At 34.7% G+C, this 15809-nt stretch overlaps 3 protein-coding genes across 6 annotated transcripts in view; 2 read left to right on the top strand and 1 right to left on the bottom strand.

Annotated features, from left to right (window-relative positions):
- Positions 1 to 4268: 4268 nt before the first annotated feature.
- Positions 4269 to 10074, top strand: LOC125827628 (uncharacterized). Its single transcript, XM_049506935.1, has 7 exons — positions 4269 to 5943; positions 6227 to 6416; positions 6529 to 6632; positions 6744 to 6846; positions 6965 to 7263; positions 8895 to 9200; positions 9560 to 10074. Exons 1-7 carry the CDS (start codon positions 4435 to 4437, stop codon positions 9902 to 9904), a joined length of 2856 nt encoding a protein of 951 aa, XP_049362892.1. The 5' UTR covers positions 4269 to 4434; the 3' UTR covers positions 9905 to 10074.
- A 1069-nt stretch (positions 10075 to 11143) lies between these two features.
- Positions 11144 to 14663, bottom strand: LOC125827606 (uncharacterized). The gene is made up of 6 exons (XM_049506908.1): positions 14257 to 14663; positions 12801 to 12927; positions 12189 to 12328; positions 12019 to 12081; positions 11848 to 11916; positions 11144 to 11484 (listed from the first exon to the last, which is right to left on the bottom strand). Exons 1-6 carry the CDS (start codon positions 14458 to 14460, stop codon positions 11413 to 11415), a joined length of 675 nt encoding a protein of 224 aa, XP_049362865.1. The 5' UTR covers positions 14461 to 14663; the 3' UTR covers positions 11144 to 11412.
- LOC125827593 (COP9 signalosome complex subunit 4) overlaps positions 13510 to 15809 on the top strand; it is a 242593-nt gene continuing 240293 nt past the window's right edge. For all 4 annotated transcript variants that reach the window (XM_049506894.1, XM_049506892.1, XM_049506893.1 and 1 more), the window contains exon 1: positions 13510 to 13519. The gene's annotated coding sequence lies outside the window, so the exon portion shown is untranslated. The remainder of the gene's footprint in view (positions 13520 to 15809) is intronic.

Raw genomic sequence — 15809 nt, 5'->3', positions numbered from 1 at the left:
CGTCGTCACCTTTTTGAAAAATAATGTTACCATGTTCATCATTTTATTGGAACTCAGTAGCAAAATTCATAATTATATAGAATATACTTTATATTTCGTCAGCCATTTTTGGTCAAAGATTCAGTTGCTAGATATCCCACATTTATTGGCAATCCTTTAGAACCACTTATTATGGAGGCCACTATGCCTAATCGATCTTAGTTTCTTCAAGCAAGTATATTACTTTCTCTGTTTTGAAATAAATATCAACTTAGTAAAATTACGTTCATTAAAAAAATTAAAAATACACAATATGCAGTTTATTAAACTATTTCTATTTAACAAATGTCTCTTAAAAATTAAACAATGTTAAGAAGGTGGGATATAAAGGTCTAATTAGTTGAAAAAGATATGCTAATTTTAGTCTTGAATTTCTAAGATGATGCTTATTTTGTAATAACTTTTTTATACTTATTTTGGGATGGAGAAAGTATAACCCACTAGCATTGTACATCTTGTTTTCTTCTTCCTTTTGTTTCTTGCACAACTTGTTCTTGGAAGAGACGGGACGTAAAGTAATGACACTTCATTTCACCCAAATGTGTTGTTTGGTTTGATAAGCCAATGAATATATGACCACTCTACCTAACTCGCCTAAGTTTGAGTGGATTAATAATTCGCTCATTGATTAACTCACACCAACTTAATTTGATCGATATATTCTAAAGGATCGGATGATTTGGATGGGATATGTAACCCATTGACCCATGTTTGAAAAAACTTATCAAAATATTATTTTAAATTTTTTATTTATTTATATATTATACATAGCCATATAGAATAAGACAAAAGAAACAGTTAATATAACAAATGTACAGTAAACTAACAAAGAAATTAAAATCTAGTAAGACTTAAACATAGAGCTGTCAAAATGGGTCAGCTCAGCCCTACCCCACCCAAACCTCTCGGGCCAAAGAATTTGACGGGCTGGAGTGGACCGGCCCTTCATTTCAAAGGGCTATAAAATGGTCAACCCGGCCCAATCCCAGAAGGGTCAAGGGCTAGGGCGGGCTGACCCTTTTTTTTTTTTTTTATGTCAAATCAATGTCATAAACAGTAACATTGTTTCAATAATTCTAAATAAAATCTAGCAATAAATATTTAAAGAAAAAAATAATAATATCTGAAAAACAAACTAGTAAACTAAAAAACACTTCTGATTAAAACTTAGTTAGCAATATATAATTACTTAAAGTATTTTTTTAAATATAATCAAGAAACTAATTAATTGTTCAAGCCATGAAACATTCTATCACATATAATATAAATAGTGTTTACTATCCAAGTCTTATATTCAAAACTAAATAATAAAGAAATTCATGAGGTAAACTCCTTAGAAAAACTCCACAAACACTTATTTAGGTTTTCTAGTTTTTTATTCTTATTTTTTTAATATTTATTTTAATTAAAATTAAAAAAATTGGCCTATGGGCCGACCCCGGCCCGGCCCCGATCAAGCCTCAAGGACTAAGGGCCTAAAAGGGTTGGGCTTATAAGCCCCGGATTTTAAACGTGCATGTAAAGTACTATCCCAACCCTACCCCAATAACGGGTTGGGTCGGACCGGCCCCATGGGCTAAGCCCTTTTTGACGGCTCTACTTAAACATATTGGATTATGAATCATTAGTTAACCTATCTCGATCTAAATCATCTTAGCTATTGAGAATCAATTTGGATTCCTATCGAGATGTTCGACTACATGAATCATTCATTTTAGAGATGCGCATATTGAATGTTTTAAAGAGTCGCTATTTCAGGAGGAATTTTTGCAACTAGTCATTATAATAAATTTAATTATGCTCCATAGCTATAGTTGAGAAAACCTATTACTCGATTCTCAACTACACACTTATACTTCACGGGGGTCCTATTACCCCCCTAGAGTATTTTAAACACAAATATTGACACCCTTAAAACGTCACCCCCCAAATCTTTGTTGTTGAGTGTAATGCACACACCTATTTTTCAGAATAATTTTTTTTTAAAAAAAAAAATCATCACCAAAATACATCAATTTTAATGCTTTTCATTTTTTCTCCACCATTCTATTCATCTTCCTAAATCATTCTATTTTTTCTCCATTGTTCCCAATGTCTCATCTTCTCCAATCCATCTCCATCTCTATCACACCCATCATCCTCCATCTTTTTTCTATCTTTTCGATCATTTATTTGCACAAAATCTAGTTATTATTGTTGAATTCAATAAATTAACATGAATGTTGAATCTTTTTATTATGGTATCTTGTTGTCATTATTGTGTAGTTCTGCATCTGGGTTCTCTAGTTGCTTTTTTTATGGATTTGAAGATGAATTTTTCCTCGCCAAATTTCAAATTCTGATACCCACTTTCAGTTCGAATCAAGAAACTCACAAATTTCAAATTCTAATACTCGTTTTCAATTCCTAACAAGAAATTTGGGCTGCTACTATAATCGAAAAGATTCCTCTAGCAGAAGTTGTAATATCATTTTTCAATATCGGATTGAAGGTATTTTCCATTGAGGTGAAAGAAATTAAAGGATTATCATTTTCTTTTTTTTGGTTATGTTGTCTATTTTTAGGAAAGATTTGAAAGTGTTAGTCATGAAAAAGTTCATTATGGATTAGAAGTGAAAAAAAATGAAAAAATAAAATATTGTATAGGTAATTGTCCATGGAAGCCATGACAAAATTCAATTGCAGAGGTTTAATTTTTAGAGGTTGGAAATGGTTAGAGAGAGAGTATGTGATTGTAATTAACTAAATTTATTTATTAATTGTATTGAATTCAATTAAGAAATGGCAGTTGTCAAATCATTGAATTTTGACCTATTTATCTGCCTTACACTTGCCTCTAGGAAAGTGAACACACTTGTTGTGCCACGTCAACACTTAAGGTGTTAATATCTCTGTTCAAAATACTTCAAGGGGTAATAGGATCTCCGTAAAGTATTGGTGTGTAGTTGAGAATTGCACAATAGATTGAGGGGGTATTTGGTTGTTTTCTCGCTATAGTTTGCATATTTACGGGTTGTAGTTACAGTTTAAACTGCCTCCTTTGTATAATTTGCGGGTGAGTTTGTATAATTGAGCTATTTTTGTATAAACGCGAAACAACTAATTTATGCAAACACAAACATCTGAACTTTAAATAGTTATACAAATTATATTATATGAAATTACTTTATGCAAAAGCTATATATATTATATTATACAAAATTACATTATACAAAAGTTATACAAATTATGAATTATACAAATGTACGAATTATACAAATTCGAAATCACAGCCCACGTAACTATCACTGAATATTGATCGCAAGTGATAATTAACTCAAACTATAGCTATGATGACTAATTAACTAGTTTATGTTTGTTTAACCATGTAAATTTTCCCTTTCAAACAAATATATGGGCTTAGTTTGCTTTGTGACGTAAAATATCAAGAATATCCAATGAAGGGCTTGGGCCCAAAGTTTCACAAAGATGTGAAGCCCATTCAAATGAGCTGTATGGGCTTCAAAATGTCAGGGAGTCCAACAAATGAATAAGTTGAACAAATACCGGGCCCAAATTATGTGTGGTGCAAACTTCATTTTTTCTCATACGAATTTTATTATGATTTTTATAAAATTACTTGTAATATTTAGTACACGCACAAAGCACATATCCAAAATAAGTGTAATAAAATCTCTTACTTAATATTTATAAAATAATCTCGTTGTCACACACACACACAAAAAAAAAGAGTTAAAAGAATGCGATATTTTATAACATTATAATTTGGAGAGAATAATGTCTAGATTATTAGACAAAGACTATTTTCAATATATCCTTAGATCAAAAGTGTAGTATTTCTTGTATTTGAGAGCCCAAAAGTTTTAATAATTATATTGTTCCCCTCTCTGTTTTGTTGTACTCCCACTATTACATATTAAGTGAATTTTTTGTTCAAAATTCAAAATGAATGTTTGATTCTTTTTTATATTTGTCCGTTTGATATTTTATAGAAGATAAATTGCACTACTTACAAGATTATATTTATGATTTCACAGAGAATAATAGTGGAAAGTATGATTTAAATTATATATTTTTAAAGGAAAATTAAAAGAAAAAAAAAGAAATTTGAATATTTTCGGATTTGCTTATGAAAATTAGGTGTTTTACCCAAATTTTCATTGTATTTTCAGCTGCTTGATTTCGAGCTCCAGTTCACTAAATCTCAAAAGTTGTGTTCTTCAACTTCATCAGATTCGGGGTTTTGCTTTGCACTGAATCGCAGGTATTTAGGTCAACAAACCCTAGATTTACTGTTATTGAAAAACATATAGTAGTCGTTTTTAAGATACTGTATTTTAGACATTATATGTGCTGTGTTTATTGAATCTGTAATTGTAAGCGAAGTTTAAGATTATGGAGAGGGATTTGAGTGAGAATGGGCACCGTAGGAGAAGGGACAAATCAGAGGATGAGGATAGCGGGAAAGTAGAGCGGAAAAAGTACGAGGATAGAAAAACTTATGGTGATAGGGAGGATAGGAGGGAGAGAAGGCGGAGAACTGAACGCCGTGAGAGCGATGATGATGGTGAGGGTAGGAGGGAGAGAAGAAGAACCGAACGTGGAAATAGGGATGGCAGTGATGATAAAAAGGATGATTCGAGGCGAGATGAACATGGAGATGGTGGTGAAAGGATGGAGAGGAGGGGAAAAGATGGGAATAAGGAGAATGATGATGAAAGGGATGATAAGAGGGAGAGCAGAAAAGAGGAAAAGCAAGTTGATGATGTTGATGAAAGGGAGGATAGGAAGGCAAGAAGGCGGGGAATTGAACGCAGTGTGAGTGATGATGATGGTGAGGATAAAGATAGGGATGATAGGAGAGCAAGAAGGCAAAGAGCTGAACATGGAAATAGGGATAGCAGTGATGATGAAAAGTATGATTCGAGGCGTAAGAGGCGAGATGAAAATGAAGATGGTGGTGAAAGGATGGATATGAGGCGAAAAGATGAGAATAAGGACGACAATGATAGGAGGGATAGAAGGAGAAAAAATGAACAGGTGAATGATAATGATAAGAGGGAGAGCAGAAAAGAGGAAACCCAAGTTGATGATGACGATGAAAGGGATGATAGGAGAAAGAAGAGGCGAAGACATGAGGGTGAAGGTGGTGACTTGAAGGATGATAAGAAGGAGAGGAGTCGAAGGAATGAAGGTGAGAGCGATGATAGGAAGGAGATGAGGCGACAGGAAGATGACGATGAAAAGGTGCATAAGAGAAGGAAGGATGAGATTGGACACAGGGATAGAGTTGATCGGTATAATGATGGTAGAGAAGGGGATAAAAGAGGGAGGAAGGATGTAGAGAGAGAAAAGAGGGTTGATGGTGATGACAATAATAGAAAGGATATACGGCAAAGGGATGGAGATGATAAGCATGGGAAAGAGAAGAATAGGAAAGATAATGCACAAGAGGATGGGGCTTTTAAAGCCAATGAGGATTCCAAGGTGCAAAAGCAAGATGCTAATTTGCCTACTGACTTAGCAAAGTTGGGAAGGAGTGGGGGTGTTTACATTCCACCATTCAAATTGGCTAGAATGATGAAGGATGTTCAGGACAAGAGCAGTGTTGAGTACCAGAGGATGACTTGGGATGCTCTGAGGAAAAGTATCAATGGGCTGGTGAATAAAGTTAATGCAGCGAACCTCAAAAATATTATTCCAGAGTTGTTTGCAGAGAATTTGATCCGTGGGAGGGGACTGTTCTGTAGATCCTGTATGAAGTCCCAAATGGCTTCTCCCGGTTTTACTGATGTATTTGCTGCTTTGGTAGCAGTGGTTAACACCAAGTTCCCAGAAGTGGGTGATCTGTTGCTAAGAAGGATCATACTGCAGCTGCAAAGAGCTTATAAACGTAATGATAAGGTTCGTATCTCTTGCTTCCATGCTTGCAGTTCTTCTGTCTTCTTAGTTGTGCAACATACTGTATTGTTGTTGTAAATTATTGCTGTTTAGTTGACAAGAGCATACAGTCTATTTGGATGTCACATAGATACTTGAAAATCCTCCTTTGAGAGTATGACTACAAGAGAGGGGGGAAGGAGGGGGTGGAGGGTTACTGTGCCAGTTAGTCTAATTATTTCAATACATGTTTCATAATCTGAATCTTTTCATATTGTGTCTTACCCTTAATCTTTCACTCTTGCAGCCTCAGCTGTTAGCAGCTGTCAAGTTTATTGCTCACCTTGTAAACCAGCAAATTGTTCACGAGCTTATTGCTCTCGAACTACTTACCGTTTTGTTGGAGAAACCTACAGATGATAGTGTTGAAGTTGCAGTTGGTTTTGTTACAGAGTGTGGTTCAATGCTTCAGGACCTCTGTCCACGAGGATTGCATGGTGAGTGTACCTTGAAAGATCATTGTATAATATTCACAACTTACATTTTTGTTTATTTGTAAAAAGGTTTTGCTGTGTTTGTCATGCTAATACCCTTTTTGTGTTTAAATAGGAATCTTTGAGCGGTTCCGTGGTATACTTCATGAAGGAGAAATAGATAAACGGGTTCAGTTTTTAATTGAAAGCCTCTTTGCATTGCGAAAAGCAAAGTTTCAGGTGAGTTTGGTCTTCAATTGTTTTCTGAGTACGAAGAAAAATTTGATCCCTTCTTTTATTATTTATAAAAGAAAGAAAAAATGTTAGATCGCTTACATGCATCCTCTGCAGGGTTACCAAGCTGTGCGACCAGAGCTTGACCTTGTTGAGCAGGAAGATCAATTAACCCATGAAGTCTCTCTCTCGGACACAATAGATCCAGAAATTGCTTTAGGTACGTCTTATGATGGATTTTGTTATAGAATTTCTATAATGGGTTTCTTTTGATGGCTATTTTGTTTGTTGAGCAATTATATGGAATTTTGATATTTATGCTTGTCCTATGTGCTCAGATATTTTCAAGCCGGATCCTAATTTCTTAGAAAACGAAAGGAAGTATGAAGAATTAAAGAAGGCAATACTTGGTGAAGAATCTGAGGAAGAAGGAGATTCGGGTGCAGAATCAGAGGATGAAGATGAAGATGAAGAGTCTGATGAAGAAGAGGATGAGGAGCAAATGAAAATAAAGGACGAAACAGAGACAAACTTAATCAACCTTCGGAGAACGATCTACCTGACGATTATGTCTAGTGTTGACTTTGAAGAAGCAGGACACAAGTTGTTGAAGATCAAACTAGAGCCTGGTCAGGAGGTTGGTATCATTATCTTTCTCTCTCTTTGTGTTGTTCTACTCCTGTAAGGCCATGTCATTTACGGAACTGTGTGCATGCTCACATGATTGATCTGTACGTAGATTTTCATATGCTTTGAGTTTGGAAGGATAGTAATGTTGCTTTTGATTTGGTCTTCATTACATGAAAAGGGTTTAGTTAAAACAGAAGAAGGTAATTGACTTATATAAAGGTCTAGTAAAAATTAGTTTCTGGATACAAATAAAGAGAACAAATACCCAATATTTGAGCTTTTGTTGAATTTGATTTTTCCTCGTATGTGGTGTAGATAACAATAGGGGCATTGCCATTCAATCATGCACCCATAGAAAAAATTTTCTGGGGTTCTATTAAACTGATGGTTGAGGAATAGAGGTGGCAATGGAGGTACGGAACCATGTAATTGGCATGCCTTGTGGTTGATGGAGGTGGAAATTCATGTAGCCAATAATGCAATTTCTAGCGTTGATAATTTAAGGAAGTAATTAGCTCATGGTTCATGTATAAATATCATGGGGAGGACACAAGTCACCTGCTATTCACTGCAAGGTTGCAGCTATTATTAGTTTTTTTGTAAGGCACACAATATCATGAATAATGGAAAAAAACTCGTGTATATAAGCAGTACACATTGCCAACTAATACTAGTTCGCATGTGGAACATCGAGCAGAACAGAAAAATGTGAGAGATTGTGGAGATTGCACATTTGTGCTTGTTCTTGGACTGTTATAGAGAAGGAAAAAAGCATTTGAAGGAGTTGGCGATTTTATTTATAGGATCCGAAGCACTCCCTTTCACCAACTTATACCCAAGGAGAGTATTCCCAGTAGGTTGTTGCTTTGGCTTGATGTACTGGAGGGTGCTGAGTTTCAGTCGGATTCTCTGTCTTTCACTTTCTTTGGCACTGCCTTGGTTTCTACTTAGTGTTAATTTCTGAATTAGTTTAAAAAAGATGAGAGCATTGGATATCTACACATTAGTAAAGGTTAATGTATTTCTCTGTGTTTTGAGGCTAGTTCTTGTACCAAATTTTCAACAATGAATTTCAGTTATTATCCTGATTCGACTCCATTTCTTGCATGTTTTGTGTGTTATCTACAAGGATTAAGGTGGTGTTTTTCTTTGCTCTTCGTCTGAATCAGTACTTATCCACTTAGTGATAACTAGCACTTTTCTGCCATTTCTTATTGCACAACGGTTTCACATATCCTACTATTGGTACTTAACCCCCCCACCCCCCCCAAATAAAATAAATAAGGTGTCGAATTTCTTATATTTGTTCACACTCAATTTCAGGGAAAAAATAGATGATGGGTGATAATATTTTAGGTCACTGGATAGAGTCAACATCAGGATAATTATATGTTTTGGTATATATATTAATTTACCTCTTTATTGTCAACTAGTAATATATTTTGGTAGCCTGTTATTCTGACTTGATTTCTCTGGGAGATCAAAGTGAAATCGTTGTGGTGTTGTAATCATTTTATCCCGAGACATGTTGATTATACTTGTATTAATGAACTACTCTTTGCTTGGTTCTGCTAAAAAACCTTTTTTTCTAAAAATGAAGAAAAGAAAAATGATATATATATTGATTGGTCCTTGCAGATGGAGTTGTGCATAATGTTATTGGAATGCTGCAGTCAGGAAAGGACTTATCTTCGCTACTATGGACTGCTGGGACAGCGTTTTTGCATGATCAACAAAATTCATCAGGAAAACTTTGAAAAATGTTTTGTGCAGCAGTACTCCATGATTCACCGGCTTGAAACTAACAAACTGCGTAATGTGGCCAAGTTTTTTGCTCATTTGCTCGGCACTGATGCTCTGCCTTGGCATTGTTTGGCTTATATACGGCTGACAGAGGAGGATACGACCTCCTCTTCTCGTATTTTTATCAAGATTCTATTCCAGGTACATCTAATTTGATCTCTATTTGTACTCCTTGTTTTATCTTTTTGTCCTATTTGTAAGTTCCAGCTTGTTTGATCTCTGTGGCCTAATTTTCTTAGACCCTACTACTATATTGAAAGAATTTGTTGTTACACTTTAACCACCTGTTTGAAGTTTATTATCACTACTAAATATATCACCACATGTCAAAAGTTGCATTACGTCGAAGCCCATCATATTCTCCCCGCGCGCGCCCATTTCTGGGGTTTCATGCTTTTCCTTCCTTTTTTAAGCAGCGGGTGCTTGGGCGTCCTTCATCAGCAGTAATACCGCATTATTCTGTTAGCTTCAAATTCACTCTAGATGTTTCATTTATGCAGGAAATGTCAGAGCACCTAGGTATCCGCTTGTTGAATGAGCGTCTTAACGACCCCACTATGCAAGAATCCTTGGAGTCTATTTTCCCAAAAGATAATCCCAAGAATACAAGGTTTGCCATCAACTTTTTCACTTCTATCGGTCTGGGTGGAATCACCGAGAGTCTGCGAGAGTATCTCAAGAACATGCCAAGGCTTATCATGCAACAACAGAAGCCTGTTTCTGAATCGGATGAGTCTGGGAGTTCATCTGGTTCTGAATCTTCAGGATCCGAGTCAGAATCATCTTCATCCAGTTCTGAGGAAAGTGATGGTAGTCGAAGGAAGCGGAGGAAGAGGAGAAGATAGAGAGACCATAGACTGCTCAGCAATCTGAAAATTAGACTGATACCTATTTCGATCGAGAACTAGTTAGTACGTGTTGTCATCCTGAGAAAATTAGATTTTTGTTTGCCTTGTATGTTTAATCCACTACAATTTGTGCAGCAGTTTCAGTTTTGGCTTTGTTCCAGTTTTGACTAGTTGAACCTTGTATATTTTTTCACTCTTTTTTTCGTGTCGGTCTGCGAGTACAGGCCTGAACTTGTTTGTTTATCAGTGTATCGATGACCTCGGAAAATTTGAACTGTTGATGCCTGCTGATACTGCTTGAGAGAAGTTTGCTAGTGATTTTCGTCAAGCTGAGTTTATAAGGGATAAATGCGTATTACCCATGTATTAGAATTTCTACATGTAATCAACAAGATGATTTCAACGTGAGACTTGTTTACAGTTAAGGGTGTGTTCTGGAATCTATGTGAAATGTCAGTAGTGGAACTTATTTTTTATACTTCCGTTAGAGAAATCATTTCTCCATTATTTTTTCAAAGAGAATGTTTTTTTGATCAATCGGAGAAAATTAAAAATCGAACATACCCAAACTCCTAAATGATTTCATAGATAATCGAAGTTCTACTTCATAACACTAACCTACTTTTACAATGTTTACACTTGCCTCCCTTATTTTAATTCTTATTAGTACTTATCGTATAATTTTGAAATATCTAAATTTTAAATGTATAATATTGAATTAATGTAATTCAATTTAGATTAAAAAATTATTCAAATTGACTTAAGAAAAGAAAAACATGATAACTAATTCAAGATGGAGAATCAAACTGATTTGGGTTTGATTTTACCACCCTTAATATCAATCGATTCATGTCCAAACATAATTTCGGGATTCCAAATGCGAGATGGACCAACCTTACGACGCTGTATGGAATAATAGTAGCAACAGTAAGTAAAGAAGAAATAAATTAGGACAGCTTATAAATGTTGGTGTCTGTTGATATGGGTATACTACTACTTTTATTGCTCTAAATTATTTAGCTTCTCACCAATATATAGATGCATGTCATTTAATGTGACTATAAAATATGATGTGACTCAATACCAACATTTGTTACTTCAAAATCAAAAGAGTACATTTTTATCATGATTTGACAAGGTTTTTGGCTACCACTCAACTTTTAGATGGTCTAAATTTGACCGAGTCAAAATGAGCTAAGTTAAAAAAAAACGAGTTTTTGATACTCCTAGTATCGAAGTGTAAAGCAAGATTGAGTTGGTTGAATGATGATTTAACATTTCACACATTAGACTATACATGTGAAGAAGTACACCCAATTCCAACCAGAATTAGTTCAGCATTTCATTTATCTACATAACTAGCTAGGACTAAGCAAAAGACATAGAGGATAAACAGGAGGGAGTATACATATACTACACATTTTACTGCAGCAATAGTGAGTGGACACAAAAGGTACCACTATTTGTTAGAGTTAGGAGCATGCTAAAAAAGGGGTTGCCCCGAGTCATTTGCAGACAGTCTTGAGTCTCTTGGCTGCCTGGACGAATCCCACAATTACCTGCAACTCGTCCAATTGCTTCAGCCCGGAAAAAAAAGTGACAAATATAGCAGTCAGTAGTGCATGATTTGGAAAACAAGGAGCATGATATAACAAAAGCGCAATTATACATGGAAGAAGGCCTGATATGATGATTAACGGGACTAATGAAGTGTGTCATCGTTATATGTATCAAGAACGGAAGAACAGCATGCCAACATCAATTAGTAAGTACATAGTAAAACATGAAAGGAAAACTATGAACAGAAGTACAGAAAAATACCTAAAACTCATGTTTTAATGGAAGTGCAGAGGAAAATATTGACCGCAATTAACATCACATTGAAATAGATCAAATAGAAACACAAAGCAACAGCAACATACAGATAATTAAGAAAGTACCTGGGATGTGAAGTGCCTTTGAACAACATCAATTAGTTGTTCCTTCGACGGGTTAGGTATAGCTTCCCTCTGTTCAAATGGCCGGAAAAGAAGTTGGTAATGAAGTTAATATCACATACTAATACTTAAAAGGATGATAAAACACACTGGTAATTACTGTAATCCACTTACAAGGTTAAAGTGTCGCCAATATCTCCACAGTGCAGCCATCTCGAGTTTGCCAAGGTCAACCTTCTGTTAGATGATATAATTTTCAAATGATTATTGAAATTTAAAAGAGTCAACAACTAAAAGTTGAAGTAATGTCTATTAAAAAAAAACAACTTCAGATACTTTCATACCATGGACCCACGATGTGGAGGAATAGATCCTTTCGACTGTGAGTCACATGAAAGGGAGCGGCTCATGGCCTTGTGAGATGACCCGTACGGTTTAAGAGCGCGATGTCTTGACCTATGAGACTTTTGAGTATCATCGGATGCTAAAGAAATAGAAAGGAAATAAATCACATTTACTTTACATAAGAGTGGGCCAAATGGCAATAATCAGAACAAAGAAGAAAGAGATAGCAGCAGTGATTAAAGCAAAAAGTTTTCTGTACATAAAGAATCCTATGTAACAACTCTACTATAAGAATTCGACTATGCAAATTCTCTTATAGTAGAAGAATCAAAAGATATAAAAAAAATATAAAGAGAACCATATCATATTTTGAACTTCCATACAAAAGAATGTTTCGACCTTTTTCTGAAAATTCTTTAATTCTAGCTTTCCGCAAGACACGTTTTAGACCACAAGATTAAATAACATTTTGGTACATTTTGCATATCTTGAAGTTTAAAGTAACAAAATTAAACAGTTTTCTTTACTTTCTTAAGCTTCGTGCAGAGTCAAAACAAGATAAACAAATAGAAACATAGGGAATATAATATATCATAAATCAGGTGACTCACCCATATCTGAACCATTCCACTGAACATTTTCAAATTCAAGGTCATCATCATCTTCATTACCAGTAGGAGCTTCAATCACACTTAAAGCATTCCTCTGCAGTTTCACCTCTATGCCATTCGTAAGAACCTGCAATTTACGTTGAACGGTTTCACAAAAACGAAATTAGGCTAATGTTTAAAATGTGATTCTATCAGAGAAAAAACAACAGAAAAGACAAGTATTAAACAACAAAACATGATATATGGTTCTGTTTAATTCTGGCACAACATATTAACAACAAAATTATCACAAGGTTTAATTAATTAAGCAAGAAAATTATGTCTAATCTGGAAGAATCTTCTAGTTGACAGTGAATTACAAAAAAAGAAGCCAAATCCTCTCTTGTTTATACTTGTACACACACAAAAAAAAAAAAAAAAAAAACTAAAATGGCTATGGATATTAGTTCTAATACTGACAGATCTGTTGAACCCTCAAAATTCAATGGAGCCCAAAAGTAAACAGAATCTCTGGGAAGTAAAATTCATCAGTTCATAAAACAAATAATCCACAGCTAATACTAATAAAACATAAATCCCTCAGTATTACTATATTCTGCTACTTCAATTATTCTAATCTGGAGATTACAACACATTTGAAGAAAAAAAAAAGATTCATCATATAGCCTTTGAAACTCGAAAAAAAGCAACTCCCCTAATTCTCTACCCCAAAAGAACTCCTTAAAACACTAGATCTATCAATGAAAAGGAATTAACAGAATTGAACCCTGTTCTTGAAGGCCTTAATCTCAAATGTAAAATTCAGTTCCTGATTAATTGGTTTTGTAAATACCCAAGAGCAGCAGAATAAAGAGAAACAATAAGACTTAGATGCAAGGCCATAGTTCACAACAAAAAAGCAGCAGAATAAGAAAAAATTGAAACTTTGTCAGCTGAAAACTCAAATTCACCAAACTGCAAACAACCCAAACCAGAATAAATGGAAAAATCATCATATAAGGAAGCAAAACTCAACTTTTCACTCAATGAATGGCTTGACAAAACCCCCAAAAGAACCACATTAAACCCAGTATAAAATTCTTCTGATTTCACAAACAACCCAATTTAACTAAGCATAAATTTAAAAAAACACACAACTTTAAACTAAAATAAAGTGAACAATCACCAGCCAATGCCAACCAAGAACCACACCACATTGAAAACCCAGTATAAAAATTCACTCAGAACCCAAAATTCAGATTTCAAAAACAACCCAGTTTAGTTAAACATAAATTAAAATACCCCAAAACTTTAAACTAAAATAAACAAAATCATTACCAGCCAATACCAACCACATTGAAAACCCAGTATAAAATTCACTCAAAACCCAAACTTCATATTTCAAAAACAACCCATTTTAGCTAAACATAAATTAAAAAACCCCAAACCTTTAAACTAAAATAAACAAAATCATTACCAGCCAATGCCAACCACCAAGCCCAACGGCCTTCTTAACAACTCCCTGAAGTCCAACTAATACAGACTTAGTCCTATTATTTCCCGTTACAATAACTTTAGTATGCCTTGGAAGCACAGATAACTCCTCTTCACTGCTATCCCCACAGCTCTGTAACTGAGCAAACCCATTTCCATGCACTGAACTCTCCACAGCTTCCAGCATTTTTTTTCCCCAAAAAAATCCAAAACACCTAAAATTCAATCCACAAAACTGATCAAAATAGAAAGATCGCACATTGTAGAATTCAAAAAGTTGGGTTTTTTATGGTAAAATAGTAGAAAAATTAAGAGAAAATTGAGAAATTAATCGAATGAAGAAACACAGTTTAGTTATTATTATTTTTCTAGAGAGAGAATGAGTTTTTTGGGTGTGTGTTTTTTTTCTGCTTTTAGTTTCTTTATGCAGTAACGCTATGAATCCCGGAGACTTGAAATGGACCAATAAGAAGTCGCCACGTATACGTTATGGGCCCGTCAATCATGCGCTTTTGCGGCATGATATAATACAATTAGCCGGTTACCGGTTACCGGTAGCTGATTAGTGGGGTGGTGGGGTGGAGTGGGGGTGAGGGGTGAAAGGGGGGTGGGGTGAAGTCTGTTCAGTTTCTCTGACGACCGTTTTTTGACTGGTGGAGGAAAGTGGATAAAGTGGTGATGATGCTAAATGACAAAATTACCCCTTTCCTTTGTTTATTTCATTTTCTTAAATCACTAATCCACGTGATTGCTATTTTAAAAAAAAATATTACTCCATATTGTATAAAATTAATTTATTGGAAATTGTTCTTCTTTATACCGGAGTTTATCACACTTGAGCCAGGTGTTTTTAGAAAGACATAATACATAAATATACCCTTAATTTTATCTTATTTTGCATTTATGTCCTTCAACTTTGAATATGCACAAGTAAACACTCAAATTTGTATAAATTTGAACAAATAGACACACACGTCCTACATGGCATCCTACATGGCAATTTGTGTCCTACGTGGTGTCCTGTGTGTATTATGCCACATAGAACTCGTATGTCTTCTTGTTCAACTTTATACAAGTTTAAGTGTCTATTTATGCACACTCAAAGTTGGAGAATATAAATGTGAAATGAGGTCAAGTTAAAAGACATATTTATGTATTATGTCTTTTAGAATATAGTCTCTAGTGATAAGGTTTACGTACATTCTAGCTTTTTTTAAATCTCGCTGGTGAGATTTCACTATGTATGTTGTTATCGTCGCATTATGTTGGTTTACTTTAAATATTTATGTGATTCGAGTAATTTTTGGAATTAAATGAAAGAAGAAAAGTCAATCTAGATGAGACTCAAGAATTATTGAGAATTATTGAGATTGACAAATTTAAATTATACAAAAGATATATCTAATTATATGGGGTTAAATTATTAGTTCTATAACAATCGACAATCTTCAAAACACGCTTCTCTACTTAGATAAACTCTCAATCTGCCACATGACATATCAAGTGGTCTTAAACTCATGTAGAAATATGAAGTTT

Source organism: Solanum verrucosum, unplaced genomic scaffold (genome assembly GCF_900185275.1).
Source record: "Solanum verrucosum unplaced genomic scaffold, falcon-dt-bn FXZP01000064.1, whole genome shotgun sequence".
NCBI lineage: Eukaryota > Viridiplantae > Streptophyta > Magnoliopsida > Solanales > Solanaceae > Solanum > Solanum verrucosum.
The sequence above is the reverse complement of the archived record's forward strand: the minus strand, read 5'-3'. Positions and strand labels throughout refer to the sequence as shown.

Excerpts from the sequence above, each read along its gene's own strand:
- LOC125827606 (XM_049506908.1), bottom strand. The coding sequence starts at position 14,460 with ATGCTGGAAGCTGTGGAGAGTTCAGTGCATGGAAATGGGTTTGCTCAG. Across the intron at positions 12,928-14,256 it reads TTGGTGGTTGGCATTGGCTG|GTTCTTACGAATGGCATAGA; the intron begins GTAATGATTTTG and ends CGTAAATTGCAG. Across the intron at positions 11,485-11,847 it reads AAAGGCACTTCACATCCCAG|CAATTGGACGAGTTGCAGGT; the intron begins GTACTTTCTTAA and ends TCCGGGCTGAAG.
- LOC125827628 (XM_049506935.1), top strand. The coding sequence starts at position 4,435 with ATGGAGAGGGATTTGAGTGAGAATGGGCACCGTAGGAGAAGGGACAAA. Across the intron at positions 6,847-6,964 it reads AGATCCAGAAATTGCTTTAG|ATATTTTCAAGCCGGATCCT; the intron begins GTACGTCTTATG and ends CTATGTGCTCAG. Across the intron at positions 9,201-9,559 it reads TTATCAAGATTCTATTCCAG|GAAATGTCAGAGCACCTAGG; the intron begins GTACATCTAATT and ends TCATTTATGCAG.